The sequence below is a fragment of the Xenopus laevis genome, chromosome 3L (genome assembly GCF_017654675.1).
Source record: "Xenopus laevis strain J_2021 chromosome 3L, Xenopus_laevis_v10.1, whole genome shotgun sequence".
NCBI lineage: Eukaryota > Metazoa > Chordata > Amphibia > Anura > Pipidae > Xenopus > Xenopus laevis.
The window spans coordinates 133,863,945-133,891,401 of NC_054375.1; the positions used below are offsets into that span (position 1 = coordinate 133,863,945).

The window sequence follows — 27,457 nt, forward strand, 5'->3', positions numbered from 1 at the left end:
TTCCCCCACCAACTAAGCGCCCGAGGCTCCCAGCCCCCGCCTTATGTCCATCATTAAAGTAATCACGTTCCGCCAACCACAGCTGCCCGCAAACATCCCCGCGGGTGAAAACTCAGAGGACACCGGGCTTGTGGTACTGATCCAACTCATCTTCCCGTCCGGAGCGAGTGAGCAGGTACCAGCATGCAGCAGGGTTAATGAATGAATGGAACGGGCGGTTACTGCTCGACTAACCCCGCCCCCTTCTTTCCATATAAGTGCGCACGAGGTTGGCATTGTCAGAATGGCGGAGTGAGTTGGCAGGAACCGGCTTTACTAACACAGAGAGATCTCTAACGTGACAGCGGCTGGCACTTTGTGGTAAGTACTAGATATGCCATTCGCTTTACAGTTACACAGAGATGCGTGAATGTAATAGTACCGGGAGGGCTGGGATCCTTTGTGGCGGTGCCGGGGAGATAAAGCTCATGTTCCGGCTTCTGACTGGCACCACAGAGGGTTCCACACGTGTTGGACAAGAAAGGGAAGTTCTAGTGAATATTCCATTCCCGAGGGACTGACCCAGGGTTGTCAGGTCTAATTCTCAAAGTCAGCTACAAAACAAGCCCAAAACTAGCCAAGAGGCACTTCAAAGGGACCCCAAAAATAGCACAAAATGTGCAGTGGAAAAAAAAACGTGAATATATGACTTTTTAAAATTTTCACAATTTTCCATAAGGCAAAATGGGACAAATTCGCCCATCACCAGGGGGCAACTACAGAGGGGGGCCCTGGAGGTATAGGGGCCCCATAAGGCCCTAATACATATACAGTTTCAATAAATATTGGTAAAACGGGTCATCCTCTAGACATTTAGGTGGCCTACAGTTTTTTGCCCCAAAATTAAGGAAAGTCTCAAATCACATGGGGGAGCCTATGGTCATAATTTCCCTGTGTGTGGCTACTAGGAGTTGGCAAGTTTTAGGACTTTTTTTTTACATTTTTTTTTTTTTACCTGGGGGCCCGGGACGTTGTAATGTAGACCTACATAATCATCCATAGTGTAAAGAATAGTCAACCTGCGGCCCTCCAGCCTCGCCATGCCCACCACCCCCCTATCAGGGATTGCAGGAAGTTGTAGTTGAACAATCGTTACAGGTTGGGCATCCCTGCTGTAGTTTAAAGACAGATAATATAGGGCACTCTTAACCCTGTCTCAGTTCTGCAACTCTCCGGAGATCTATTCTTCTTTTATTCTCTTCAGTCAGGCCCTGGAAAATGTGTGTACATTTCCCTTTAATGTTTCCAATAGGCAGTGAAGAAAATATAACCATGTAGCTGACTGTCTGTCCTGTGGCCCCATAATTGATGTTTAAGGACTGTCGGGGGGGCATAGGCAAGAGAACATTGTTTAATGATCATGTGACCTCTTGGTATGGGATCATAGGTGGCCCCTGAATGTCCTACCAGTTATCTATGTATTCAGATTTGCTGTCTGATTAATACTCCGCCTTCTGTCCTATACCTTTAAATCTTCTGACCTGCGTAGTCAGGGTATCCATGGTTCTAAGCTTTGGGGACCCAAACCTGTGACCCTCTGTCCTATTTGAATCGCTGCCTTTTAGCAATTCACTGGGGGCTGCAGCTCGGTAACAGCCGGAGGGTCTCAACCGTAATTTCTCTGGTCCAGAGCAGTTTGTATAACCACAGTATATAACCTGCATTCCCTTGGTAGATTACTCACTTGCAGTATTGACTCATCCTATGATTGTGTAAATTCCTGTATAAACAGTACAAGGCAGGGCAGTGGTTTTATACAGGAAAGCATGAGCTCTGATTTGAGTCATGAGGAAAGTGAACAGCCATTAGTCTGTATTCTATTGCAATGACTATAGACCCTACCAGATGTCTGTGTGTGTGGCCTACACCATTTATTTCTGTTTTTGCATTCTTGCAAAGAAGGCTTGCGCTTTCCCTTAAGAACAAAGTGTTAAATCTGAAGTGTACAGTATATAATCAGGCCAGAGCACGTACGCTGCCTCTGATGTGTCTGCCTTCTCTTTGGGCTTTGCAAAGTTTCCAGTGTGAAAGAGACCAAAGAAATGCTGAGGATAATGTGTTGTGTGTGCAGTCAGCATATCCAGTTCAGGCTTGACTTGCAGGACACACCAGCAGCTGTGCAGCGTAATCTCTGGCCTGTGAGCTGAACACGTGCTCTAACCCCTCCGCCTGCTGCCTTAAGCCTGATATGCGCCTACCCTCTCCTCTTAATGAGCAAATTCTAAAATGGGGGGACGGGTGGGTGGAATGTTGGATTAATATACTTGCATGTATAATTTGGTCCCTGAGATTTTCACACTGCTTCAGATTACAGCATTGTATTTGAAGGAAGCTTCTAGTTCTGCCTGTAAAAGTCTTGCAACTGTCATGGCATCTTTCATTTGGTGCTGGCAACTGGCAGTTATTTGCAGGGAAAGTTTCCCTTGCTTGCATTGTCATGGCTCTATTTAAAACTCCAGGATTTTCAGCTGTTCTTAAAATATTTGTCATGCTGCCTTATAAGCAGTAGGACATCTCCATTATCCTATTTAACACTAGTGGGGGCAGACCGGCCTGTACTGGGAGTCAAAAAAGTCCCTATTAAATGGGCTGGGGGATTGGGCCTCTGTATACCTGAAATGCCAGTGCCTGATTGCCAGTCTGGGCCTGACGGACACACAAAAAAAACCCCCTAAAAACAAATTGTGGGTCAGCATGAGTATCTACAGAGTCTCTTGCTTGGTCCCAAATGTCCCAAGAATAGGCAAATTGAGTAGACTGGTGCAGTGGGCAAGTTATGTTCATTTAGGGTATACCATATAGAGATTTCATAAGGGCCCTTTATGGAGGGCAATGCAAATCTAGTAGAGGGTTATATCCAGCTAATGGCACTTTAATATCCTAGACCTACCTGCAGATCTGAACTACATTTGATAGGGTCACATTTGCCTGTATTGATGTGGCCTAATACAGTAAAACCTCAATTTTACATCCCCTGGTTTTTAAGTTTTCCCTCTTTTTATATTCTTGTTTTGTGGTCCCACCTATATATTATGCATAATACATTTCCCTAATTTTACATTTTCCTGGATTATACACCATTTTTTTTTTCTGGTTCCCTGAAAAACACAAAATGTGGGTTCTGCTGTATGTAGTTGAAGGCATGGGTTACCTCGGTTGCTATAACTTAGGTAACCAGCATACAGATGATATTGAATCATCCTTCCGAGTCCTACCCGAAGGCATGGGCTCCGTTGCCCAAGCTGTTCCCAGCTACCGCCAGCGAACAGCTCGAACGGGTGGGTCCCCCTTAGCCGAAGCTAGGGAGGGCCCACCACCCCGCCCCCCAAAAGGGTTTGGGGACGTTTGGACTCCCCTTCGCCGAAGCTAGGGGGAGTCCCGTCTACCCTGGGTTCTGCCGAAGCTTCCCCCAGGGCGTGTCATGGCCTGCGAGTCCAGCCAAAAGACCGTGACCCCATCCAGGGTGCTCAAACCAGACACAAAAAGGGTGCTGGAGTGGGTGGTGCAAGGCCATTGGTTGCCTTTTGCAAGGCTCTGGTTGGCAGCCAGAAAAAGAAAAGACTTCCCGCCCACCTAATGGCAAGGGCAAAGGAAGTGAAGCTTGATTAAGCATGGGTGCATGTGCATCTCCCCCAACTCAAAATGCAAGTCAGGGGCCACCCTCATGGGAGCACAGCGGCCCAGCTTTCATCAAGCTTCTGCTTGTCAGCCTAGTCCAGAGGACCAATGGTTTCTCCGTTCTTCAGATAGGATCATTAGAACAGATACTCCTCTTTGGTCTTGCCAGCCAGAGGACCAAGTGGTTCCAAAGGTACTACACTTGATCTTAGCCAAAAGGCCGAGAAGCGATCCAGCATACAGATTCCTTATCTGCTACCCAGGTATGCGAGCAGCTAATTGTTCAGGGGTCCATATGGGAATTGGTCAATAGCAGTTTTGGGGAAAAGTAGATCTTGCATGTAATCATTTTTTTTTTTTTTTTTACCATAATATCCAAAAAGTGGAACTTCTGTATGTGGGCAAATGTACTCCAGCAACGAACAAGAATGTTCAACCTTCGGGGTTATAAAACCCGCAAGTTGTGTTCGCACTTCTCCCTCCCAACAGCTTTGGGTTGCTGGGAGATCTTGTGCAACATCGTCTGGATTGAGGCAGGTTTTCATCCCCTCCCTATGTAATCCCAACAAGCACGTTGCTGAAACACCCTTAGTGGTCTAGTGGCGTGGCCCTGGACGTGCTAGAATGCAGAAGGCCAAGTACAGCACGCCCTCTGAGATGTCCTTGGGATGAATTGTGATTATAAATCAAGGATCTCGGGACTTTATTGTGATTGATTAGTATTGAGCATATGAAACGCTATATAACCTGTGACTCCTATAAATAAATGGCACCATCTTATCAACATGATAACCAGCGCAGGCTCTGGGATTGATTTATTTATAATCCTCATTCAGCTCCCAGATAAGTTACACTTTAACGTGACACGGTTTAAAATGAGGAAATTGGACAATGTGAACAAGGTGACCCTATCTTGTCCCTACAGTACAAAGTGGATTCTGTCATTTATCTCTTTGCAATGTGTGTTTTTGATTGTGAAATATGTATGTGTGTGTATAGTGCAGGTATGGGCATTCCGGGCACTGACAGCTTTTCGTGGAATTCATTATCCATGTTGTAGGCAAAGTTCTTTCGTAAGATCTGCACAACCTTCCGTTAACTTTGAATTAATAGCATCTGGTGCAACTTGCACTCACAAAGTGGCATTTTTAGCGGTGATTGGTAGATTTAGCCGGCAAAGCATGTACCCTGTGTGCAAACCTGCTGATCATGAGGACTGTATTTGCCAGCCTGTTATCTGTATCTGCCTGGCATCTGCAGTGCAGCAGGAGAGATTGTCTCTAAGGGGTTCCAGACATCACTGATGCATAGATTATTTTGAGGAATATCGTGCGAGTGGAATCTTCTGCTGAGGCTCGCTTACACCCCCTACCCCTATTTCCTCTTTGTTTTACTGTCATGTGACCTTGCCCTTGGGAGAGGCACCTACGACGAAGAGAGGAAGGGGGAGGTGATGGGGGACATCCAGACTGAGCAGGCTGTCTTTGTGCAAAGGATGCTGGGGAAGGACTATAGCAATAGGGGGAAGTGTCGTCACCTTGAATTAATGCGTCAGACTGGGCCTTGGCTATGCTTGCATGTTCCTCATTTGCGTCTTGCTCTCTGCCAGCTTTTCCTAACAGGCAACCTCATGAAGAAAGTGTGTATTACACTGTAATGTGGAATGTTTATAAAGAGAGCTATGGTTGCCTTGTATGCTGAGAGAAGTAGTCCGCTGAAGGCCAGTGAATGTTTATACGTACATCAGTACAGAGATGGTGTATATGTGAGACGGCCAGAATGATATTACAGGGGTAAAATGAAATGTATATTCCCTTAGGCACCTGGAAAATCTTAATGTAAATACCTTTTCTCCTTGGCAATAATTTATTTATATAATGCAAAGTCCTTTATTTACTTGAATCGCTGCCTTTGAGCAGTTCATGATCACAAGGTGGCTACTGGCCAATGGAAGCTGCTGCCCATCTAGATTTAATGTTGCCCCACTAATATCTGGCAAGAAAATCCCACTGGGCGAGGACCAGAGATCACTGCATTCTTGCGTCCTCTCCTGACAAGTCTCCGTAAGTCCGCAGTACAATGTCATCTTTGCAAATGGTTTGGTCCAATGCATAGGTGGTCAAATCGGGTAGAGATCTGCTTGTTTTGGCAACCCGCTTCAATAACGTATTGGTGCTTTAACCCTTTCAGTGCTAGGGTTCTGTGACCTTGCTGAGTGTTACCAGAACGTGTGCAGTGAAGCCTGACTCGCCGATCATAAAATCTACCAGTCCGCATGATGGTACATTATGCCAGCACCAAAGATTTCTTTAGTGGGTGCCATGAAAGGAGTTAAACGGCTTATTATGATCAGTGTTTTTCTATTTTGTGTAAAAATTAATAGGCAGCAGATCACTGTAAGTAGCTTAGTAAAGCTTGCCTGTGTGTTGGAAAATCTCCTTGGTTACTTGCCCACAGAACTAGTTGCTACATACTCGCTGCATGGTTTGCCTTTTGTTTTCGTGAGCTCTACTTTTTTTATATTTTTGTTACAATTTATTCTAATCTGCACTGGTAAGTGGGTCACCTCTTGAATGACATAATGAGGTTAGATATGTGATTCACATGCAAGTTAATGAGGGTAATTCTGTGGTACTTTTGTATCATTGAACAAAAAACCCCAGTAATGGGGGTATCGAGTGTCCATTTATCCTCTACAAAATCATTGCATAAAGAACCTCTAGCGCCCAAAACAGCTAATGCGCATCCTAAATACATACTTTTGCACCATAAAGTTAAGTATGTTTATTTCAACACAATAAAAGCCATATTAACACTATATGGGGATATAAAGAAACAGTAAAACCAGAAAATGAGTTTTAAAGAAATGTAATATGTAATGTACTGTCGCTCTGCACTAGTAAAAACGAATGAATTGCTTCAGAAACTTTACTGTACTTCATACTGGTGTGTAGCCATGGTGGGCAGCCATTTAAAGCTGAAAAAAAGAGAAAGGGCACAGGCTACACAGCAGATAACCGATAAACTCTGTAGTATCCCATTCTTTACAAGTGTTTATCTGTTAGATACAGTGTGTCATATGCTTTAATGTCTGCACACATGCCTTAAAAGCACTTTGTTGATATAAACCATAGCAGTTTCTGAAGCAAACATACCAGTTCTACCAGTGCAGGGTAACCATAAATTATATTGTCATTCCTTTATAACACTTATACTTAAATCTTACTGTTCGTTTACTATGTTGACATAAACATATTTTTAACCTTTTAAATGGTTTAAGAGTATGTATATGGGTTTATTTTGTGCCATTGCCCTTTGGCTATATACAAACTGCTTATTGGGCCTTTTTTGATGTGGGTTTTGAAGGTGAAACCTCCTGATGTGTACTTTGACGATAATGACAACATTTGTATTTGATGCTTCAAAATGGAGTCCATTGTTTGAGAGTATGTAGCCGTGGCCCAGGATTATTTCATTTTTCTCTCCACCAGAAATGGGACATGCTGGTTAATAATGAGCTTCTGCATTGCACTATTGGAACACCCTTATTGGCCATTCATGTATCTCCTTTTCCCTAAATGAACCTTTTCCTGAACAAAATTTGCTTTAAGTGGCAAAGATGTCTCCTATACAGAGAAGGAAGATGTTGAGCCCAGAAGGGATAGGGGTACCCATGGGGCACTGATTTAAGCATATGGCATAACTGTTACTTGGACCACACATCTTCATATTACCTGAGGGGCCCTGCACGCCTGAACCATAAGAATTTATGGGGGGGGCTTCGTTACAATTTTTAGAGGGGGTCATCGTAATATTTTGTCTGGAAGTGACTGCAGCAGGGTTGATCTAAGGAGCAGATTTATCAAGGGTTGAATATCGAGGTGATGGTTTTTTTTTTTTTTTTTAAAACTTCCATCACCTCGAAATTCGAATTAAAAGAAAAAAAACAAACAAAACGAATCGTTTATAACTTTGGGTGAATAGGCTGTATTCGTTCGTTCGAAAGTATTTTCCAAAAAAAAACTTCCATTTTTCCACCAAATGACTCCAAATAGGTTCTAGGAGGTCCCCCCCATAGGGTAAAAACAGCAATTTGGCAGGTTTTAGATGGCGAATCGTTGAAGTCTACAGTACATCATTATTTCGATGTTAGAATTTTCTTCAAATTCGATTCGGATTTGGACTATTCCCTAGTCGAAGTACACTAAGGGGCACATTTATGAAGGGTCGCATATCGAGGGTTAATTAACCCTTGAATTCGACCCTCGAAGTTAAATACTTCGAATATCGAATTCGAAGTATTTCGCACAAATACTTTGATCGATCAAAGTAAAGATCGTTCGAATGGAATGATTTTAAGCGATCGATCGAAAGATTTTTCTTCAATCAAAAAAAAGGTTAGAAAAGTGATGCGGAAGGTCCCCATAGGCTAACATTGTACCTCTGCCGACGTATGTAGTCAAGTATTTTTTAAAGAGACAGTACTTCGACTATCGAATAGTCTAACGATTTTTAGTTCAAATCGAAGTCGAAGGTCGCAGTAGCCTATTTGATGGTCGAAGTACCCAAAATATATGCTTTGAAATTCTGAGTTTTTTTACTTCAAATCCCTCATTCGAGCTTAGTAAATGTGCCCCTAAAAAAAAAAAAACTTCGACCCTTGATAAATCTGCCCCATAATGTCACTGCAGATCCACTATGCCACCCCTAGCGTCTGACTGGAGCTGTAGTTGTCAGTTCTATCTGTGTGGGGGACACATATTCCCCTGCTCTAGCTGATTACACTTCATATTGAATGAAGTCTGTCACAAAGCTTTCGGCGCGAAACACTGAAGGTTCCCAGCCGAGGGGACAGGTGAAAGCCGAGTTGGCGGGAGCTCCTCCCCCACTGAGGTGACATCGCCCACCACGGCGAGTTTGTCCCCTAGAGATAGGCGGGGAGGGGGCGGTGCTTTCTGGGCTGTTTGAACGGAGTCAAATTTGGCGCCTGATTCGCTTCCTCCCCAGTTTCACTGAGCGCCTCTTTGTGAAGAAAGGAGCGGGAAGCGGCGTCCAGTCGGCGAATGATCCCCCGGGAAGCGTCTCTGTCACACGGTAAGGCGCGAGCACCGTCAGTCCATAATAGTGATGGCGCGACAGGCGGCTCAGGGTTTAGTGTGAAGAGCACCGGGTAATAGTACCGCGTGAGACAAATTGAACAAGAGTCGCCGCGGACACTTGTGCCGTCTGAGCGGGAAAACAGCGGCGCGCTACTATTTGATGGGCTACGGGTGCTGACAGGGGTCTGCCCTCTCCTGTCATTTAATTAGTGCTCGCTCCCGGGCACCGCGGCTGCTATTGGCGCTTTCCTGCTGCATGTCCTTCCCTGGGGTTATTGTAACCCGCATTCATCCTCTCGTTGCTCTTCTGTCAGCACGAGCTGCAGTGTGGTACCATAGGAACAGCCGGGGATCCCATTCCACTCCCCATAATCCTATGTGAGGGCAGCGGTAACCCGTGCCTGCCCCAGCACATCATACTGTAGCCACGTGACCACTGCTGTGTGGATTATCTGCTTTAGTTGCACTCTGTGGGGCCCCCTGTAAATACTCGCTGATAACGTACAATACTCTTAATCTCATGGCAACTGCAAGAATTTGTCTACATGGAGGGGAAAACTGCTTTCATAGGATTAAACCTTACAGGCCGTATGTCTTTCTATTTCTTCTGACTTTTCCTTTTCCCCCCTCACTATTTAGTGGGCTGATTGGGCCCCTGGGTACCTGAAATGCCAGGGCCTATTTTAATTCTCAGCCCAGAGCTGCAGTGGCCTCCTACAGACTTCTGTATACTACATTCCCAAACTGGTCTTGCAGTGGTGTAACTTGATGTTACTGGGTCCCACAGCAAATTAATTTTAGGGCCCCAGAGCAGGTCTGGACTGATAATCAAAATAGGCCCTGCCATTTCAGATACACCGAGGCCAGAACAACCCACAAAGAGGCCCGAATATTCCCCCACCAGCCCACTAAGTTGTGACTTTCTATGGCATCTTAGAGCAGCCCTTCTGGCATTTGCCAGAACCCACAGATTGCCAGTCCGGGCCTGCCCCAGAGGTTCTCCTTTTTTACCAAAATATGTTGAAATCGAGCCTCATGGGGGGGGGGGCCCTATACCTCCTGGGGCCCCCTGCAGCCGCAGGGTCTGCTTCCTATGTAGCTACGCCCCTGTCAGCCTGGCTCAGGGGGAGCTCCATCCATGCAGTAGATAAGGGGCAGGCTGATTCTATCAGGAACATATATATGTGATCTTTATTATAACCTAAGGGCACTGGCCAAATATTGGCTCAAAAAGGTGGGTACCTGAAACTGAATAAAGCTGGCCATAGATGTTGAGATTTTTAAAAGATCCGATCATCATCGTGAGACCACGATTATCTCTGAACGATCATACGAATTGTACAACCCATAAAAAGACCAATTTGCCAGGAAAACAAAAGGGGAGCTGCCTGCTTGGCCCTGCAAACAGATTGCACTGGGACCGACAGATTTTTTTTGGCCGATGAATTTCCTGACAGATGTCGGCCGAAAAATCGTAAAATGTTCGATCGTTCTAACCGCACGGTAATTTAGAAGGATTGGTCGCTAAAACCGGTCGTTCTGCAAGAGAAAACTTTGCTTCTATGGGGACCTTGAGTCTGAATACATTTCATTTATAATACAAAAGCAGTAGCAGGTTAAAAAAACAAAAAACGTACATTTCTGCTTTATCCTATGGTGCAAAGATGTCATTTGGTGATTAACATTGCTCACTTTTGTCCAACTGGCCTTTTCTTATTAGTCATAAAATCCCTGACCCCCTAAGGGCAGGGGGCACACTGGCAGATTTGTGGGAGATTTAGTTGCCTGGCGACTAATTGCCTCTTCTGCGGGGCAACAATCCCCCTGAACCGCCTGCTATAATTAGCACTCGTAATGGCACTCGTGACGCTTCACTTTCCGAGGAAACTCTGGGTGACTTCGGAAACCGAAGCGCCGGAGTGCATTGGCACAGGCGATTTTTCATTAAGGCAGTTTGGGGAGATTGTCGCCCTGAAGAAGAGGCGACTAAACCTCCCCAACTCTGCTCGTATGCCCCTGCCCTAAGGTGAAATGATTGCCCACACATTGCCCTGTATCTTCAGACTAAAGCATTGCTCTGGCTAAAAGTTAATTGCAGCATTTTCCTCATTACAGCCAATGGAAGTTTGTTACTAAAGAACATCTGTTACAGGACTTTATGGTGATACCTGTTTTACATCGAGTTTGTTTGTAGATAATATTTAAACTGTGTATATATTTATTTTTTTTGCACCAGAAGTATGTGTTGCCTCACTATCTTACCCATATGCATTTCCAATAAGTAAAATAGACTGGGTGTGCAAGGTATATAATTAATTGCTATAGGTCTCTCCCTGTGCCCAGGCAGCAAGCAGTTGAAATACCACTTTCCGTCTTACTATAGGGATGTATAGGACACTTCTGAACCATACACTACTTGCTTTAGTGTTCATTAGTGAAGAACTGCCTGCTGCTGCCTTGTATTAACATAAATCACTATAAGAAGATATTGCATGTTATGACCTCTGGAGTTATAGCAGTTTAAACCCTCGTGTTAGGCGTTAAGTTCATTTTACACTAATCATTTTTTTTTCTTTATTTTCACAGAATGAGAAATCTGTCCTTCATCTGAGTTGTTCATCATGGAAATTTGCTTATGTCTAACCCTCCTGAGTCAAAGGAACTCTAGAAAACAGACTCTGATAATCCGCAAATAGCAAAGACTTTAGTCCGAGACTCTCGGCCCTAATTTTTTTTTTTTTTCCAGTTTATTGCATATTTAATTTTTATAGTAATTTATTGAATTATTTTCATACCTCACTTTTTGTTTACATAGTAAATATTTTATTTTTGTTGATATTCAATTTATCTTGAGCCAAAACTAAACATGGAATCAACAACGGCTTTCAGTGCGGTTACCAGTGCCCTTGGCATCCAAGATGTGCATATCATGGCACCGTACCTTTGGATGCTTGTGTTGGGTTTTGTCATAGCCTTTGTGCTAGCATTCTCTGTTGGCGCCAATGATGTAGCAAACTCTTTTGGAACGGCAGTGGGCTCCGGTGTGGTCACGTTACGGCAGGCCTGTATATTGGCATCCATCTTTGAGACAGTTGGCTCGGTCCTGCTTGGGGCTAAAGTGAGTGAGACCATCCGCAAGGGACTGATTGACGTTACGATGTACAATTCTACGCAGGAGCTGCTAATGGCTGGATCCATCAGTGCAATGTTTGGTAAGCTGTCTTACATTGCTTCACATGGTGGGCCATCACTTTCCCTGTGGTGCTTCAGAATTCCATGCTTACACTCCTTCACGGTTTGATATGTTATGTTTTTTGCTTTGAATCCCTCTGATATTCTAGTTCTGTTTGGAATTTAAAATCCATGTTGTGGGCCAGTTAATAAGTATGGTTCTTGCAGGGAGAACCATGGTGGCTAAAATACATTGATTACCTGTAACCACTTTCCACTTAAAGGGGTTTTTCACCTTCCAACACTTTCAGTTCAGTTGGTATCAGATAGTTCTCCAGAAATGGAGGAGCGGCTCTGGGGAGGGTGCCGACCCTCTAAACCAGGGGTGTCCAACCTGCGGCCCGAAGGCTGCATGCGCCCCCAGGATGAGTATGAATGTGGCCCAGCTTGAAACGCTCGGTTCCCATATTCCAGTGTATAGCTCCAACTGGTATTGTAGTTGTTTTCTATGTTATTTTCTTTACTTTTACAAATCTTTTGTGTATTTCATGTGTGGCCCGGGACAATTTTTTTTTCTTTTTCCAATGTGGCCCAGGGAAGCCAAAAGGTTGGACACCCCTGCTCTAAACTGTTAAAAATTGGTACACTTCTTATCCTTCATTAAAGGCAGCTGTTAGAATTGATACAATAGTTGCTAATAATACAGAGATGCTGCTGAGAAATGTATCAACTAAATGTTGCAAAATTGTAACCATTCAGAATCTGCACCTTGAATTACTGAGCTGTCAAACTGAAACACCAGAGACAGGGACATTAAATTTTAAACTTAGATTTTGGTAAAAAATGGAAAGAAGTTGAAAAAAATATATCTTCATTTCTGGAGAACAATCTGAAAACTCAACTGAAAAAGTGTTTGGAAGTTGAACAATAGAAACCTCATGCCTATGACAGAAGTTGAAAGCAGTGACTGGTGATTGTTAAAACACTGCCATAGTAATGTGTCTATACATTGTGCTATAACATTTTGTAATGTTCCATTGCAGGTTCTGCTGTGTGGCAGCTTGCAGCTTCTTTCTTGAAACTCCCCATCTCTGGCACCCATTGTATTGTTGGAGCAACTATTGGCTTCTCTCTCGTTGCTAAAGGACAACAAGGCGTTAAGTGGATTGAACTTCTTAGAATTGGTAGGTCTTTATTTTGACCGTATCCCTTAAAAGAACTGCTGATTTAAGGAAAGCTATACCCCAAAATGCTTAACCAGTAGATAGTTTATATCATATTAAATGACCTATTGGAGAATCTTTAAGGAACACCAAAAAATAAAATCAAGTTTTTTAAATATAATGTACTGTTGCCCTGCATTGGCAAAGTTATGTGTTTGCTTTAGAAAGACTACTATAGTTTATACAAATAGGTGCTGTGTAGCCATGGAGGCAGCCATTCAAGCTAAAAAAAAAAAAATGAGAAAAGGCACAGGCTACTTAGCAGATAACAGATAAGCTCTGTAATAGAATATAATGGGATGCTACAGCATGCATCTGTTATCTGCTATGTAACCTGTGCTTTGAATGGCTGCCCAATGGCTAAACAGCAGCTTGATTCTGGGGGGGGGATGATCGGTAATTCAGTTGGCATATTGTCTTCTCTTTATCATACTACAATTAGCAAGTATTTACTGACTGATATGCGGGTATTTAAAATGTATATAATGTATTTTTTTTTTTTCCCCTTCTGTCTCCCATTATAGTTTTATCCTGGTTTATCTCTCCTCTTCTCTCCGGCATCATGTCTGCCCTTCTGTTCTTCTTTGTTAAAAAGTTCATCCTTTGCAAGGTAAAGTTACTGATTTGCCTTTATTGTTGGTCCCTTTTTTTAGGCTTCTAAAAACATTAAACAACTTCTCGAAACTGATTTTATATGTTGCGTATAACTCTTAATTTTTTACTTTTCATTCTCAAATACTAAATAGAATGGAGGGTAGAGATCAGACCGGTGCATATTTAATGTACTGCCAACCGTTTTGCTTGCCATAGTAATAAATGACTATACAAGCAGTGTCACATAATCTAGCTATGTCATTGCCTCACATACTGTAACAAAACTGTGTGTTCAGGCAGCTTTGTGATGCTGGAATGGGATTATGTACTCTAAACACTAATAAACTTTGACTTTTCTTATCCGTTCCTTAGTCTGTACTTAGAGCATGGTTGGGTTTAGCAGATTTTAGCTACGCTCGCTTTGCTGCAGTGTGCTGCACAGAGAATGACCGGGGCCGGTATTACAAATTTAACGGCAATGTAGCTGCAGGTAGTAAATTTGTAATACCCCTAAAAAAGGCCTTTGGCCCGCCCCCAATCTGATCAAAACTTACTCTTTTCGCTGCCTTCAGCCCATTATGCCGTGGCTCCACCCCCTTTGACATCATGGCCCACCCCTTTTTCCCGCCCCCACCACTGTCCGTTGAAAATTTTGTTAAAAGGTGGCAACCCTATCTTCAGCATAAGGCAAGGAGATCGATGACCCGCTATATATTTACTATTCGTTATTATTATTATAAATATAGCACCAACATATTTCGTAGCGCTGTACACATTGCACATCGTTCTGATATGTGATGAGTAGAATGAAAGGTAGAATCATAGTGGTGTGCCAAGTTGTTAGGCAATCGTAGTGAATCTAGTTTCTTCTACTGTGTTCCTGTTTAAAAAAAAATAAAATGCAGGGCCCCCTTTGCTTATAACAAGATTGCACATACAGGAAAGTTCTGGTCTATCGGTCATAAAGCCACAATTCCAAGAATATCGGTTTCACTCTAAATCTAACCCCAACTGGCCCAGCAGAGCAGTTGGGGACCATCTGAAGCTTCCTATCCACAGCAGTCAGAGCAAGTAAAATGAAGGGGGAATTTCACTGCATACAGTCAGGTTTCTTATAAAAACTGTACACTTTTTTTTTTTAATTGAAGTATATTGGAGATCAATATCTTTGATTTTATTTTTTATTTGTTTGTTTGCCTTTACATCCCCTTTAAGCCCTCCCAGGCCGGCCAGCACCACAATTTTAGAAACCACTCTGTAAACCAGGATACCAATTCTCAAACCTCTTACAATTTGATACACAAGTCCTGCATTACTTGACGGCGGCAGCTTCAGTCCCAAGCATGTTTCCAGAACTTTTATAAAGTCTATAGCTGCATTACATTTCTGCTAGGAAATGTTTCAAGTTTAGACCTTGATCAGAGCTTCGGTAACACTCAACTTTAAAAAAAGAAATAAATAAAAGTATATCTGGAATACTATTGGCAAACCATTTTGTGAAGGTGAACGGTCACTTATTTTTCGTTTTCTATTTATTGGAAAGGTTTGCAGATTTACTGTTTTGCAACACTTTAAAATAGTTGTAATTTGTGTTTTTTACATTCCTGAATAACATGTCCTAAAGTTAACAGTGTGTTTATACAAGGAAGACCTTGTACACATTCTTCTCATATCTAAGATGTGTGGTAGACATCACTCCATTCAGTTATAAAAGATGTCTCCTAGGGATTGTTGTTTAGTATGAAAACATTCCCTGTTTTGTAAATTTAAGTTATGAGCGATGTTCTTGAAACCTAAACATTTGACACAATTGACATTCATTGTGTTAGAGTATTCTTTATTTTGACCAAAATTTACTCCCATTGTTTACCCCAGTTTGGTGACCCCAGTTTGGTGACAGAGGTTTATTGATTTTGAAAATCAAACCATGTTATGTGCTTTCTAAGACTTTTTCTTGCCCAGACAAATGGAAATTAACCTCTTTGTGGGGTTTTGGAGGAGATCGGAACAACGCTATTCTGAGAGGCCTTAACATAGCTGGACAGTCCTAAATCAAAATACATGCAGCTAGGCCCTCTTATTATGTTGCCTCTATCAGGCTTTGGATGTAGAGTTTGGGGCTTATTACAAATTTTTTATTTTTACAGGCTGACCCTGTCCCCAATGGTCTAAGAGCTCTTCCAGTCTTCTACGCTTGTACGATTGGCATTAATCTATTCTCCATTATGTACACTGGCGCACCACGTGAGTACTTTTTAGAAAGCTGTTGGTCTTTTTAGCTATGCTTTAAATATAAGGACATACCATTAAACCTACGATTTTACCACTTTTTGCTTTACAGGACTCAACTCTTCTAGAAGTCTGCTGGCCTGTGCCCGTTACAGAAGGCTGCAGGCTAGTGTACGCTGACAGTTGTAACTTAGCTAGTTAACCAACCTGGCTAAATCACTACAGCCCTTTCCTCCCAACTCCTACAGGAAGGCAGCTAAATTGTCACTGTCCCAATCTCACCTTCTTCCCTTCAGCACAGTCCTGGCTATGAAGATGCTGCAGAAGATTTAATTTTATTGTAGCTTGCTCCAAGGCAAATTAGTTAAACAAGTTGGGCGTATGTTTCTCATACCAAGGCTAGTTTCATGCTTTTCTGTCTGCCTGACCAATCCTTTAGTGGCTATACCAGCTTCAAACTTTTAACTTGACAATTTTTTGATTTCATGAGTGCAGCACATTCAATTGAAAAAAAGTCTGCATCAGAAGACTTCTAGTCCTAAAGAGTTTGCATTGCAATGGATCCTTTTCTGTAGCATTTTTATTTCTGTGTCCATGTAATGCCTGAGCTAAATGACTTGCTTTTTTTTTTTTATATACAGACCCTCTTTGAGATTTTGCTTTGCACCTGTGTAGCATCATTTTTTAATGTTGTCAACAGCTATTTGACAACATATAGTATCCATTATGTCTACATTATAAACTGAAGAATGAAGACCTATTCTATACCGTTGTTCCCCCTTGCTCAAAGTCTATAGCTAGGCCTTGACATGCCCTTTTTAATGTATTGATTTATGGGATTACTCTGTCATAAAATCCGTGCTATCAAATATCTTAATCTTACCTGTCCAGAAATTTCCTTTCTGAAGGGATTGTTTTTCCAATTTTTGGCTATTGTCCTTTAAACCCCAGCCATAGTCAGGGAATTATTTTCTAATCTAGCTTTTCTGATTTCAAATAGAAGAGCCTTCCTAAACCACCTTAAGACAATTTTCTAATCATTACGCTTTTGGCAGGACCAGAATATGTGATTAGTAACTTGCTTTCAAATGTATCTTCTTGGATCATACTATATTCAACGATAAGGTTCAAGTCATTTGAATCTCTCGGCTTTCTTAAATCCATTTGTGTAGGCTTATACTTTTAAATTCCCATTTCAGTGGTTTTGCCTATGTAGACTCTTGCACCTCTGTCAAGCAGAATATGCACTAATTTTAATGTCTTTTCTAATTATGGTGAGGCACAGCTAGTGAGAGTAGGGTAGAGCTAACAGCTTTTACTTTTTATATATGGGGTTTATGAGGAAAGCTCGTTAAGCGTTATTTTACTATGCAGCAATCAAGATGAAAGAGCTAGAAATGTACATTTTGTATATTCCTATACCTAAGCTTTTCCAGTTTGAGGCATGGGTATTGGAGCAGTGAGTCTGACATACTCCCAAGTTATGGGAAATAAAGCTTAGCTAAGCATTAATTCCATGAGGTAAGACAAGTGGTCTGGCCTGATCTTACCTAGAAAGAATGTGCTATAGACTATTTTTGTCCAAGTAAAAAAACTCTGGGATTATTCTGCACACAGTGTTCCACAGTTGTACTGGAACAGAAAGATTTGTCAGTAGAAAACCAGTAGGGATAAGAATGTACAGTTTTTTTTTTTTGTTTTGTTTTTTTTCTTTTTACTGGAAAGGACAGATAAGAAGTTCTCTGTAGGCTAGACTGAACATAGAAGTGGCACATTCAGTACCAGATATATTGGATAACATCATAAAGTATGCAGTCCTTATATTAATTTATGGGAATGGAATCGGAAATCTTTAAACAAACAAAAGCTAGACCACAGGCTTTGTTTTTAGCTGCATTATGTGGTCTCTGCAGTGCTCCCACTCCAAGGGATGTACTGCCTGAAACGTGTTCTGTTCTATATTGATAATATAGCATGAGACCGTTATCTTCCGTAGCATGCAACAATAGTCCCTCCAAGATTCTTCACTTTAACAAAACAATCCACTTTAACTAGAACCCTTTTCAATATCCTATAGCAGCTTTTCATATAATGGCTTTCACATAATTATGTGTTTAGACTTTAGAAATTCTGCTGTTTCAGTAACGAGCTTTTAGCCTACTGTCTGGCTATCCTTGGTCTACTGGAATGACTTTCACCATGGCTTGTTGTGCATTATGTAGAAAATCCGAATAGAAAAAGTCTTTTCTGCAAACTTATAGACACGTGCATAAGAACTCGTGACTGTTTGCTAGTCAAATTTATATAAATGGCAATCTGGAATCTGCCTTTGAATGCTTTCCCCCTAATCAGCCCCATCCAAGTCAGTCATGTGACTTGGGAGTGGTAAATATCTGCTTATGCAGTGTGGACAAAATGTTCCTTTATGGGGTTTTTCTTTAACTGTGTCTGTGCCATTACTTGCCTTGGCTGGTATATCTTCCATGCATTTTTTTAAGCTTGTGATCAAGCTAAATATAAATAAAAGCAACATGTTTTCATACATGTTAGTTATGTGGCACAAAGCCACATGTCTAGCTAAAGGATTAAACTTTGGGGCAAAAATCGTAACGATCTATCTTGCTCTCCGATTTTTAATACATATGTTATTTCTCCCCCCCCCCCACTAAGATGAGGCGTTACAGCCCAACTATTTTGCCCTAGGGGGTCTTTGATGCTTAGGCACTGCCACATAGGGGCCCTTTACTTCAGTCCACTCTTGGGTGTTTCTGCACCTAGAGACATTGCTTTGGCCTAGGTGGAGTGGGTGTCAGTTTCAAAATTGCATATTCATGCTTTTTAGCATTTAGGTATGTCTGCACCCAAGCCAAATAAATACACCAGAGATTGGAGGGGTTGTTTATTTTACAGAGACTGGGAATCTGCCCCGTATAACACATTAGCTTTGGGGAGTGGGTCTCAAATGCAAAAGAAGAAGAAACCGATCTAAAAGGGAACTATTGTGAAAACTTAAAATTTTATATTCGCTTCCTATATGCAATCTATTAATTCTGTGCAGTTTCTGAAATAATCAAATGTATCTTCACTAGCCTCTCTCTCTGCATCTGTTTCTCCTAATTCTGTCTTCATTCAGTAGTTGGATCAATGATCCAATATATCTAATCGGGGGGGGGCCCTTTTGCCTAGAAGATGTATCAAAATCACCAGAAAGCCTGTCTCTACATGCAGAATTTGTGCAAACGGCAGTTATTTTTTTTGTACTGGAATCCGTTATTTGAGTGAGCTCTAATACATCTGCTAGGAGAGGGAGCGCCCCCCCCCCTATAATAAATATTGGATCAGTCATCTGACCTGCTGCATGAAGACAGAATGAAGAGAAACAGATGCTGAGAGAGGAATAGTGAAGACAAACCGGATTATTTCAGAAACAATGCAGAATTTAATTGATTGTATTTAGAAAGTTTCTTATTTCAGCATGAGGAAGGTTATATTAAATTGTCATTTTTTGCAATAGTTCCCCTTTAAATAATGACCTTCCTTTACACAATGAGCCAAACCTTCCTTTACATAAATTAAAGATGAATACAAAACAAGCCACTCTTATCTGCTGTTATGCTTTTTGGCTTTTTTTTTTTTTTTTAAGTATGCGGTTCTCAAGATCTGGTGATGGTTGGTTCATAATTTATGCTTTGCCGCCAAGATGAAATAATACTTTGTGTTTGTTTTATTTTATTGGGTTATTCCCAGGGGTGGGTTCATAAGTGATTGTTGTTTTTCTTTTTAGTGCTGGGTTTTGACAAGGTCCCCCTGTGGGGCATCATCCTGATCTCCGTTGGTTGTGCAGTATTCTGTGCCCTGTTTGTTTGGTTCTTCGTCTGCCCCAGAATGAAACGCAAGATTGAGTGTAAGTATTTAAAAACCTTACATGTTTGTTTGCACAATAATCCTTGAAATATGTACTTGAGGGCTAAAATCTACCTGTCTCAAGTAAAATAACAGTCCTGTTTTGTGACCAAATTAAACCCATGAAACCGGAATAAGACTCTGGATGGTTAAAGGGGAACTATCTCGAAAATTTAATCTAAGCTTCAGCATATTGAAATAAGAAACTTTCTAAATACAATCCATTAAATTCTTCATTGTTTCTGAAATACTCGTTTATGTTCACTATCCCTCTCTCGACATCTGTTTCTCTTCATTCTCTTTTTATGCGGGAGTTGGGTGTCGGATATTCACTGACAGTTAGATCCAAAATGTCTTATAGGGGGTTCCTTTTGTCGAGAAGATGTATTAGAGTTCACTATTAAAATTGCCAGAAATCCTGTCTCTCTCTGTATGCAGAATTTGTGCAAAAGGCAGTTATTTTGTTTGTACCTGTTATGACCAAGAGGATTAGCTCAGTTACTTGAATGAGCTCTAATTCATCTGCTAGGAAAGAAGCCCCCCTATAAGATCTATTGAATCTAACTGTCAATGACTATCTGACACCCAACTCCTGCATGAAGACATAATGAAGAGAAGCAGATGCTGAGAGAGAGGGATAGTGAACATAAACTTGATTATTTCAGAAACAATACAGAATATTTCATTGATTGTATTTACAAAGTTTCTCATTTCATAATGCCGAAGCTTCTATTAAATTTTCATTTTCGCAATAGTTTCCCTTTAATTCGATTAAATAAATTTGTTTTACCACTGACCTGGGGGTACATTGTATTCCGTTGTACCCTGTATGGTTGAAAATTTCCATCCCCACTGGGATTGACCGTTGGGGGGGATTATTTATCAAGGTCTGAATTTAGCTCCATATTTCTAATATCAAACTTCAAGCAACTCCGAAATCCTGAATGGACCTTCTTTATGAAGAAAAAAATAGGGCTGGGCAAACTTCGGGGGTTTACCCGAAAACTCTGAATTGTTCTGAGTTTTCCGGGAAAAAAAAAAGATGATTTTTTTCTGAGTTTTTTTGCGCCAAAATCATCGGATATCGATACGGACATCAGCGCAGACACTGGGACCTTTCCTTTGGACCTTTATAAATTACCTCCTTGGTGTCTTTGCTACACAGAAAGTTTAAACTTTTTTTTTTTTTTTTTTCTTACCATATTTACAAAGAATAATCCTCTTGGTCATAACAGGTGAATTCAAGTCAAGCCCATCAGAGTCCCCACTTATGAACAAGAAGAATCGGGAGCTCCACTGCCCTATCCTAAAACCAGACCCAGACAATATCAAGCTACCTGTAGATGGAGGGATTGTTGCAGAAGTAAAGGTTCCCATACTGGATATGGTCACTGTATCCAGAACAGAAGAGAGAACAGTCACTTTCAATATGGGAGACTGTGATGACCCTATAGAGAAAGAGAAGCTTAATAGTATGGAGACCAACATTGACCAACCAATGAATGGTAAGTTTATTCTGCAAGGCCCCTGCAGTGTCTGACTTGTGCTTTTGTTGCAGCTGAGCAACACATCCACATTCTCAAAGGGTAAAATAGCTTATTCTTTTTCAGATGGGCACATTTGAAAAAGAGTAATACATTTTATCTTAAACTTTTATCCAATAGTGAGAGCACTTGAATTGGTGCTTGAGGCCTACCTTCAAATTCTTATATTGTGTAGCTAAATGAGACCTCAGATTTACACGATCATAGGTGGATCACATTGGGTTGGCATTTGCTAATGCATATCTCTTTGCCAGCTTATCTCATGTATAGAGAAACTTGCTGTAATTAAAGCGGAACTCCAGCTTCCAAACCAAATTTTGATAAAGAGGCCCACATTACACAGAAACCCCTAATCTACCCAACACAGTTACCTGTTTCTTTAAAAAGTATAAAAGCCATTTTCTATGCTGAAATCTGACAGTTCTTCTCTCTCTGCATCATTTGAAATCCTGGCAGGGAAAGAGGGGCTATATACTGTGTACAAGCCGGACGGGATTTATTGTGGATGGCAGATATGTATCCCCTGTTTTTAGGTTCTGAGCCGTCCATTTAGGAATGTGCCCTTTAAGAAGCACCAGAGGGTTAAGCAGCCAGAAGGTGGGCCGGACAGCCAAGGGGTGTTTAAGGGAGTCAGCAGCAGGGTGTGAGAGAAGGAGCTGCACAGGAGGGCTGGGCTGTTTTTGGTTGGAACGGCTGTACTTTGAGAGACCTGGGGGGCCTGATAGCCAGGGGGATATTTTCCTGGTGTTTTTCCCACAGACCAAGCCGGGATAGTACCTTGGGGTACTGAAAACTTAAAAACGCTGAAGGAAGCTATTTTGTTTATTGTTGGGACTTTATGTTGCTGAATGAAGCTGTTTTCTTTCTGTTACATTTTGACTGCTGCTGGAAGCTCTTTGTGTTCAAAATGTAACAGAAAGAAAACAGCTTCATTCAGCAACGTGTGCAGGGAAATGTTAGGGATTGGAGGATGCAGGCTAAGGACAGATGGCTGTTGATACAAAGTAACAGTAGTCAGACAGCTCCGCAAAGTAGTTGGGCAGATAAGCAGGGAGCTAGGCTTAGGGAACTGTTTAAAACCATTAAAGATCATGAAAAGTCTTCATGTGTTTTTTTAATTGATGTATATTGCAAACGGATTCTGTCATGATTTTGTTTTTTTGATATGTACTGTTTACACTGCAAATAATTCACTCTACAATATAAAATTTCATTCTTGAGCCAGCAAGTGTTTTTTTTTTTTTTGTTTTTTTTTGTTTTTTTTTTTAGTTGTAATTTTGGTGTGTAGGCGCCATCTCAGGTCATTTTTGGCTGGTAATGTGCTTTCAGAAAGAGCCAGCACTTTAGGATGGAACTGCTTTCTGGCAGGCTGTAGTTTCTCCTACTCAATGTAACTGAATATGTCGCAGTGGGACCTGGATTTGACTATTGAGTGTTGTTCTCAGATCTACCAGGGAGCTGTTCTATTGTGTTAGGGAGCCGTTATCTGCTTACCGTCCAATTGTTCAGTTGGCTGCCTGGGGGGGGGGGTGATATCACTTCAAGTTGCAGTAAAGAGTGACTGAAGTTAATCGGAGCACCGGTCATGTGACTGGGGCAGTTTGGAAACTAACTATGTCTAGCCCCATGTCAGATTTCAAAATTAAATATTAAAAAAACAGTTTGCTCTTTTAAAAAAAATGGATTTCAGTGCAGAAGTCTGCTGGGGCAGCACTATTAACTGGTTCATTTGGGGGGGGGAACGAATCCTGTTTAAAGGTTTTTACCTTTTGAGTTATATTTGTGTGGAGTTCCCCTTTAAGCACATAATCTTACAAATGATTTTATATTTTCCCTTTCAGGGAGTGTGCAGCTGGCTAACGGGAACCATGTACAGTTCAGTCAGACTGTGAGTAACGAGATGAACTCGAGTGGACAGTATCAGTACCACACTGTGCACAAGGATTCTGGCCTTTACAAAGACCTCCTGCATAAGCTGCATCTGGCTAAGGTGGGAGACTGCATGGGAGACTCTGGAGACAAGCCACTACGGCGCAACAATAGTTACACCTCTTATACCATGGCAATCTGTGGCATGCCCCTCGACTCCTTCCGTAACTGGGATGCAGAAGCACGACCAGACGAGGCGGAGAAGTTAACCGTGCATGGAGCTGATGGAAAGAAGAGAATTCGTATGGACAGCTACACCAGTTACTGCAATGCTGTGGCAGACGCACACATGGATGTTGAAGCTGAGGAGCAGGAGGAAGGATGTATCGAAGATGTAGTTACTGACCGGAAGAGCAGCAGTTCCTCTCTAGAAGAACGACATGACCAGGACAAGCCAGAGGTGTCCCTGCTCTTCCAGTTCTTACAGATTCTCACAGCATGCTTTGGTTCCTTTGCACATGGTGGAAATGATGTCAGGTGAGTGTGTTGGACCCACGTTACATTATTTGTTGGTGTTCTGGGGACAGAAATTAGTTGGAAGAGAATCTTCCTTGTAATGATGTGGGCCATCTTCTTCCTAATCTATACATATATGATGCACACAGCTGTTCAGCGCAGCTTCCCATAAATAAAAGGCCATTTAGAAGTCTAAAATGGAATAAGGCTAGAAATGCTGTATTTTGTATACTACATATAAACATGAACTTACAGAACCAGAAGCCTAATTAAAATGATTTATGCTTTCAAAATTGGCCGCAGGGGATCACCATCCTGTAAGTTGGTTATACATCTTCGCAAGACCAATATGCTCAGTGTGGTCTGGGCTGCTGTTTGGAGTTTAAGCTTAGGGATTGTCCTAAATGATCAAAACAGCACAAGTCAAATTATTTCTGCCAGAAGCCAATACAGCAAGACTGATTAATAATCAGAATATACAGACTGCACTGGTTCTGTGGATACAAATTTCTACACAGTTGCAGACTCTGAAACAAACAAATCTGCTTCAGTTCATGGAAGCAAGGTGGGGGCTCCCCCTTTCGTTTGAAAGTATGATTGTTTCCCTGCAGAGCAGTTGGGGACCGTCTGAAGTTTCCTATCCTCAGCAGTCAGAGCAAGTAAAACGAAGGGGGGATATTTCACTGCATACAGTCAGGTTTCTTATAAAAACGGTACACATTTTTTAATTAAAGTATATTAGAGATAAGTCTCTTTTTCATTAAAGAAAGTTTAAAAAAAGGGGATTTTTTTTTTTTTTTTTTTGCCTTTACATCCCCTTTAACGGGGTAGTTCATTTAATATTGGCATTTATTATCATGTAGACCTTGATACAAAGACAATCTGCTGTTTTATCTCCTTATTCTATCATTATTATATATATATATATATATATATATATATATATATATATATATATATATATATATATATATATATATATATATATATATATATATATATATATATATATATATATATATAAAAAAAAAAAAAAATCAGGGGGCCCCAACCTTTTTTACCAGTGAGCCGCATTCAAATGTAAAAAGAGTTGGGGAGCAACACAAGCATGAAAAAGACCCTTGGGGTGCCAAATAAGGGCTGTGATTTGCTATTTGGTAGTCCCTATGTGGACCGGCAGCCTACAGGAGGCTCTACGTGGCACTATACTTAGTTTTATGCACTTAAAACCTGCTTTCAAGCCAGGAATTCAAAAATAAGCACCTGCTTTGAGGCCACTGAGCGCAACATCCAAGGGGTTGGAGAGCAACATGTCGCTCACGAGCTACTGGTTGGGGATCACTGATATATATGATATTTCAGTAGTTGTCTGACTGATAGGGTCCAAATTAATCTGGCAACAACCAGTGGTTTGAATGTCCGATATTTTGGCAGTTACAGGAGAACCCCCATTTTACATTTTTCAGGGGACCGGAAAAAATGGTGGAAAATTGGGGAAATGTATTGTGCATAATATATAGTTGGGACCTGAAAACAATAATGTAAAGTGAGGTAAAACTTAAAATCGGGATGTAAAATTGAGGTTTCACTGTATATTGAACATGATTTTAATATTGCTCTTTTGTTTTCTGTTTTATGATGTTTTTTTTAAATATGCTGTTGAACTGTGTACAATTATATTCCACTAAAGGTTGGTTCTGGTTGGTCTAATGATTAATTTGTCTCATACAGCAATGCCATTGGCCCACTGGTGGCTCTGTACCTGGTTTATGAGAGTGGAGATGTTGCCACCAAGGCTGCCACTCCCATTTGGCTGCTGCTCTATGGAGGGATCGGTATCTGCATTGGTCTGTGGGTTTGGGGACGCAGGGTCATTCAGACAATGGGCAAAGATCTAACACCAATCACACCCTCAAGGTAAGTTTCTATTTAGCGCAAATGATAACCTTCATTTAATGGTTTGGGACTATGTGAGATGCATCCATTGAACTACATTATATTTTATTTTTTTTCACTTTCAGTGGCTTCAGTATTGAATTGGCATCGGCACTGACTGTTGTAATCGCTTCAAATGTTGGTCTCCCAATAAGTACAACGCATTGTAAGGTGAGCAGGAATTTTTCTTGTATTGGTATCTTGTATCTGTTTAAAGGGGTTGTTTAGCTTTGAGTTTGTTGTAGAGCGTGATATTCTGAGACAATTTGCTGTTGATTTTCATGTTTTATGATTTGTGGTTTTTGAGTTATTTGGCTTTTTATTCAGCAGCTCTCCAGTTTGCAAGTTCAGCCATCTGGTTGCTAGGGTCTGATTTACCCTAGCAACCGTGCACTGATTTGAATAAGGGCCTGTATAGAAAGATGAGTAATAAAAAAGTAGCAATACATTTGAAGCCTCTCAGGGCATTGGTTTTTTTACTTAGTGTCAGTGACCCCCATTTGAAAACTGGAAAGCATCAAAAGAAGGAAAAAAAAAAAATTGAGACCAATTAAAAAGTTGCTTAGAATTGACCTCTCTATAACATACTAAAAGTTCATGTAAACGTGAGCCACCCCTTGAAAAACGTTCTAGTAAATGACTTGAAATGCTAATTGTCCTTTCTTGCAGGTGGGCTCTGTCGTGTCCGTGGGATGGCTGAGGTCCAAGAAGGCAGTAGACTGGCGCCTCTTCAGGAATATCTTCTTGGCCTGGTTTGTCACGGTGCCAATCTCTGGTTTAATCAGTGCCGGCATCATGGCACTCTTCAAATACGCCATCCTGAAGGTGTAAGGACATTCTATCAATCGCTGCTGCACACAATCATCTCAGGACCACAGATCAGTGCACGCGGCTCATCAGAGCTTATGTTGTGGGTAGGGGGGGGGGGGGGAAATGTGCAAGAGTTTACTGCCACCCTCTCCTGCTGGAGGCACTATCAAATTATCTTATACAGTCTGCTGGTCCGGCAGGTGGAGGGTTAAAAAAAGAACCGAAGGAGGATAAGATCAGGCTAGAAAGAAGTGAATCGCCTCCAGTGCTGTAAAAACTTGCTTTTTATGCTTCAGAATCTGACAAATCCTGTTCCCAATCTTTACATGTACAAATCATTCCTCAGTATTAATGTAGTCCTGTATATAAAACTGCCTGTCCTAGCTGTCGTCTTCCAGTAAATGTCTCCACATCTTTTTCTCTTGTTTTATATCACATTGACGTTACCCTCACCCAGTATTTGGATCTTTTACTCCTCTAAACAAACATATCTTGTCCACATCATTGCTTTAGGCACCATTGTTTTTGTCAGTGAAATTCTCACTAAATGCAAGGCAGACGCTTCCCGAGGGGACTAGATTAGGCAAAATGAAAAGATCTTTTCTGCATACATAAAGATGATTGGCCTTATTGGATAACATCAACAGATACTCCAGCTAAAGACTGACTTTAATGAAGGAGGGAATCACTTTGTTGTGGGTGCTTCTATTATAAATCCAATATCATTTTTTTTTTTAAAAAATCTTTTAACTATATATTGTTTTGGGGCTGAGGGCCACATGAAGGGGAGAGATCATGTGGGTAGTGTTGATACAATACAGCTGGAGTCTTGCAATGTCCATATCAGTGGTTTGTTTTTTGATCTTGCTGCTGGTGAAGCCAAAATAAAATCGCAGTAATCCAGCCA

General features: G+C 41.4%; 1 protein-coding gene and 1 pseudogene across 3 annotated transcripts; one reads left to right on the plus strand and one right to left on the minus strand.

Annotated features, from left to right (window-relative positions):
* On the plus strand, positions 1-27,457 carry slc20a1.L (solute carrier family 20 member 1 L homeolog). Of its 3 annotated transcripts, XM_041585012.1 has the most exons (12): positions 1-175; positions 259-360; positions 11,343-11,968; positions 12,971-13,111; positions 13,675-13,760; positions 15,892-15,988; positions 19,758-19,877; positions 21,112-21,381; positions 23,262-23,826; positions 25,537-25,722; positions 25,827-25,911; positions 26,410-27,457. In XM_041585012.1, the coding sequence occupies exons 3-12, from the start codon at positions 11,623-11,625 to the stop codon at positions 26,569-26,571; spliced, it is 2,058 nt and encodes a 685-aa protein (XP_041440946.1). In that variant the 5' UTR covers positions 1-175; positions 259-360; positions 11,343-11,622; the 3' UTR covers positions 26,572-27,457.
* Positions 3,765-3,889, minus strand: LOC121401747 (annotated as a pseudogene).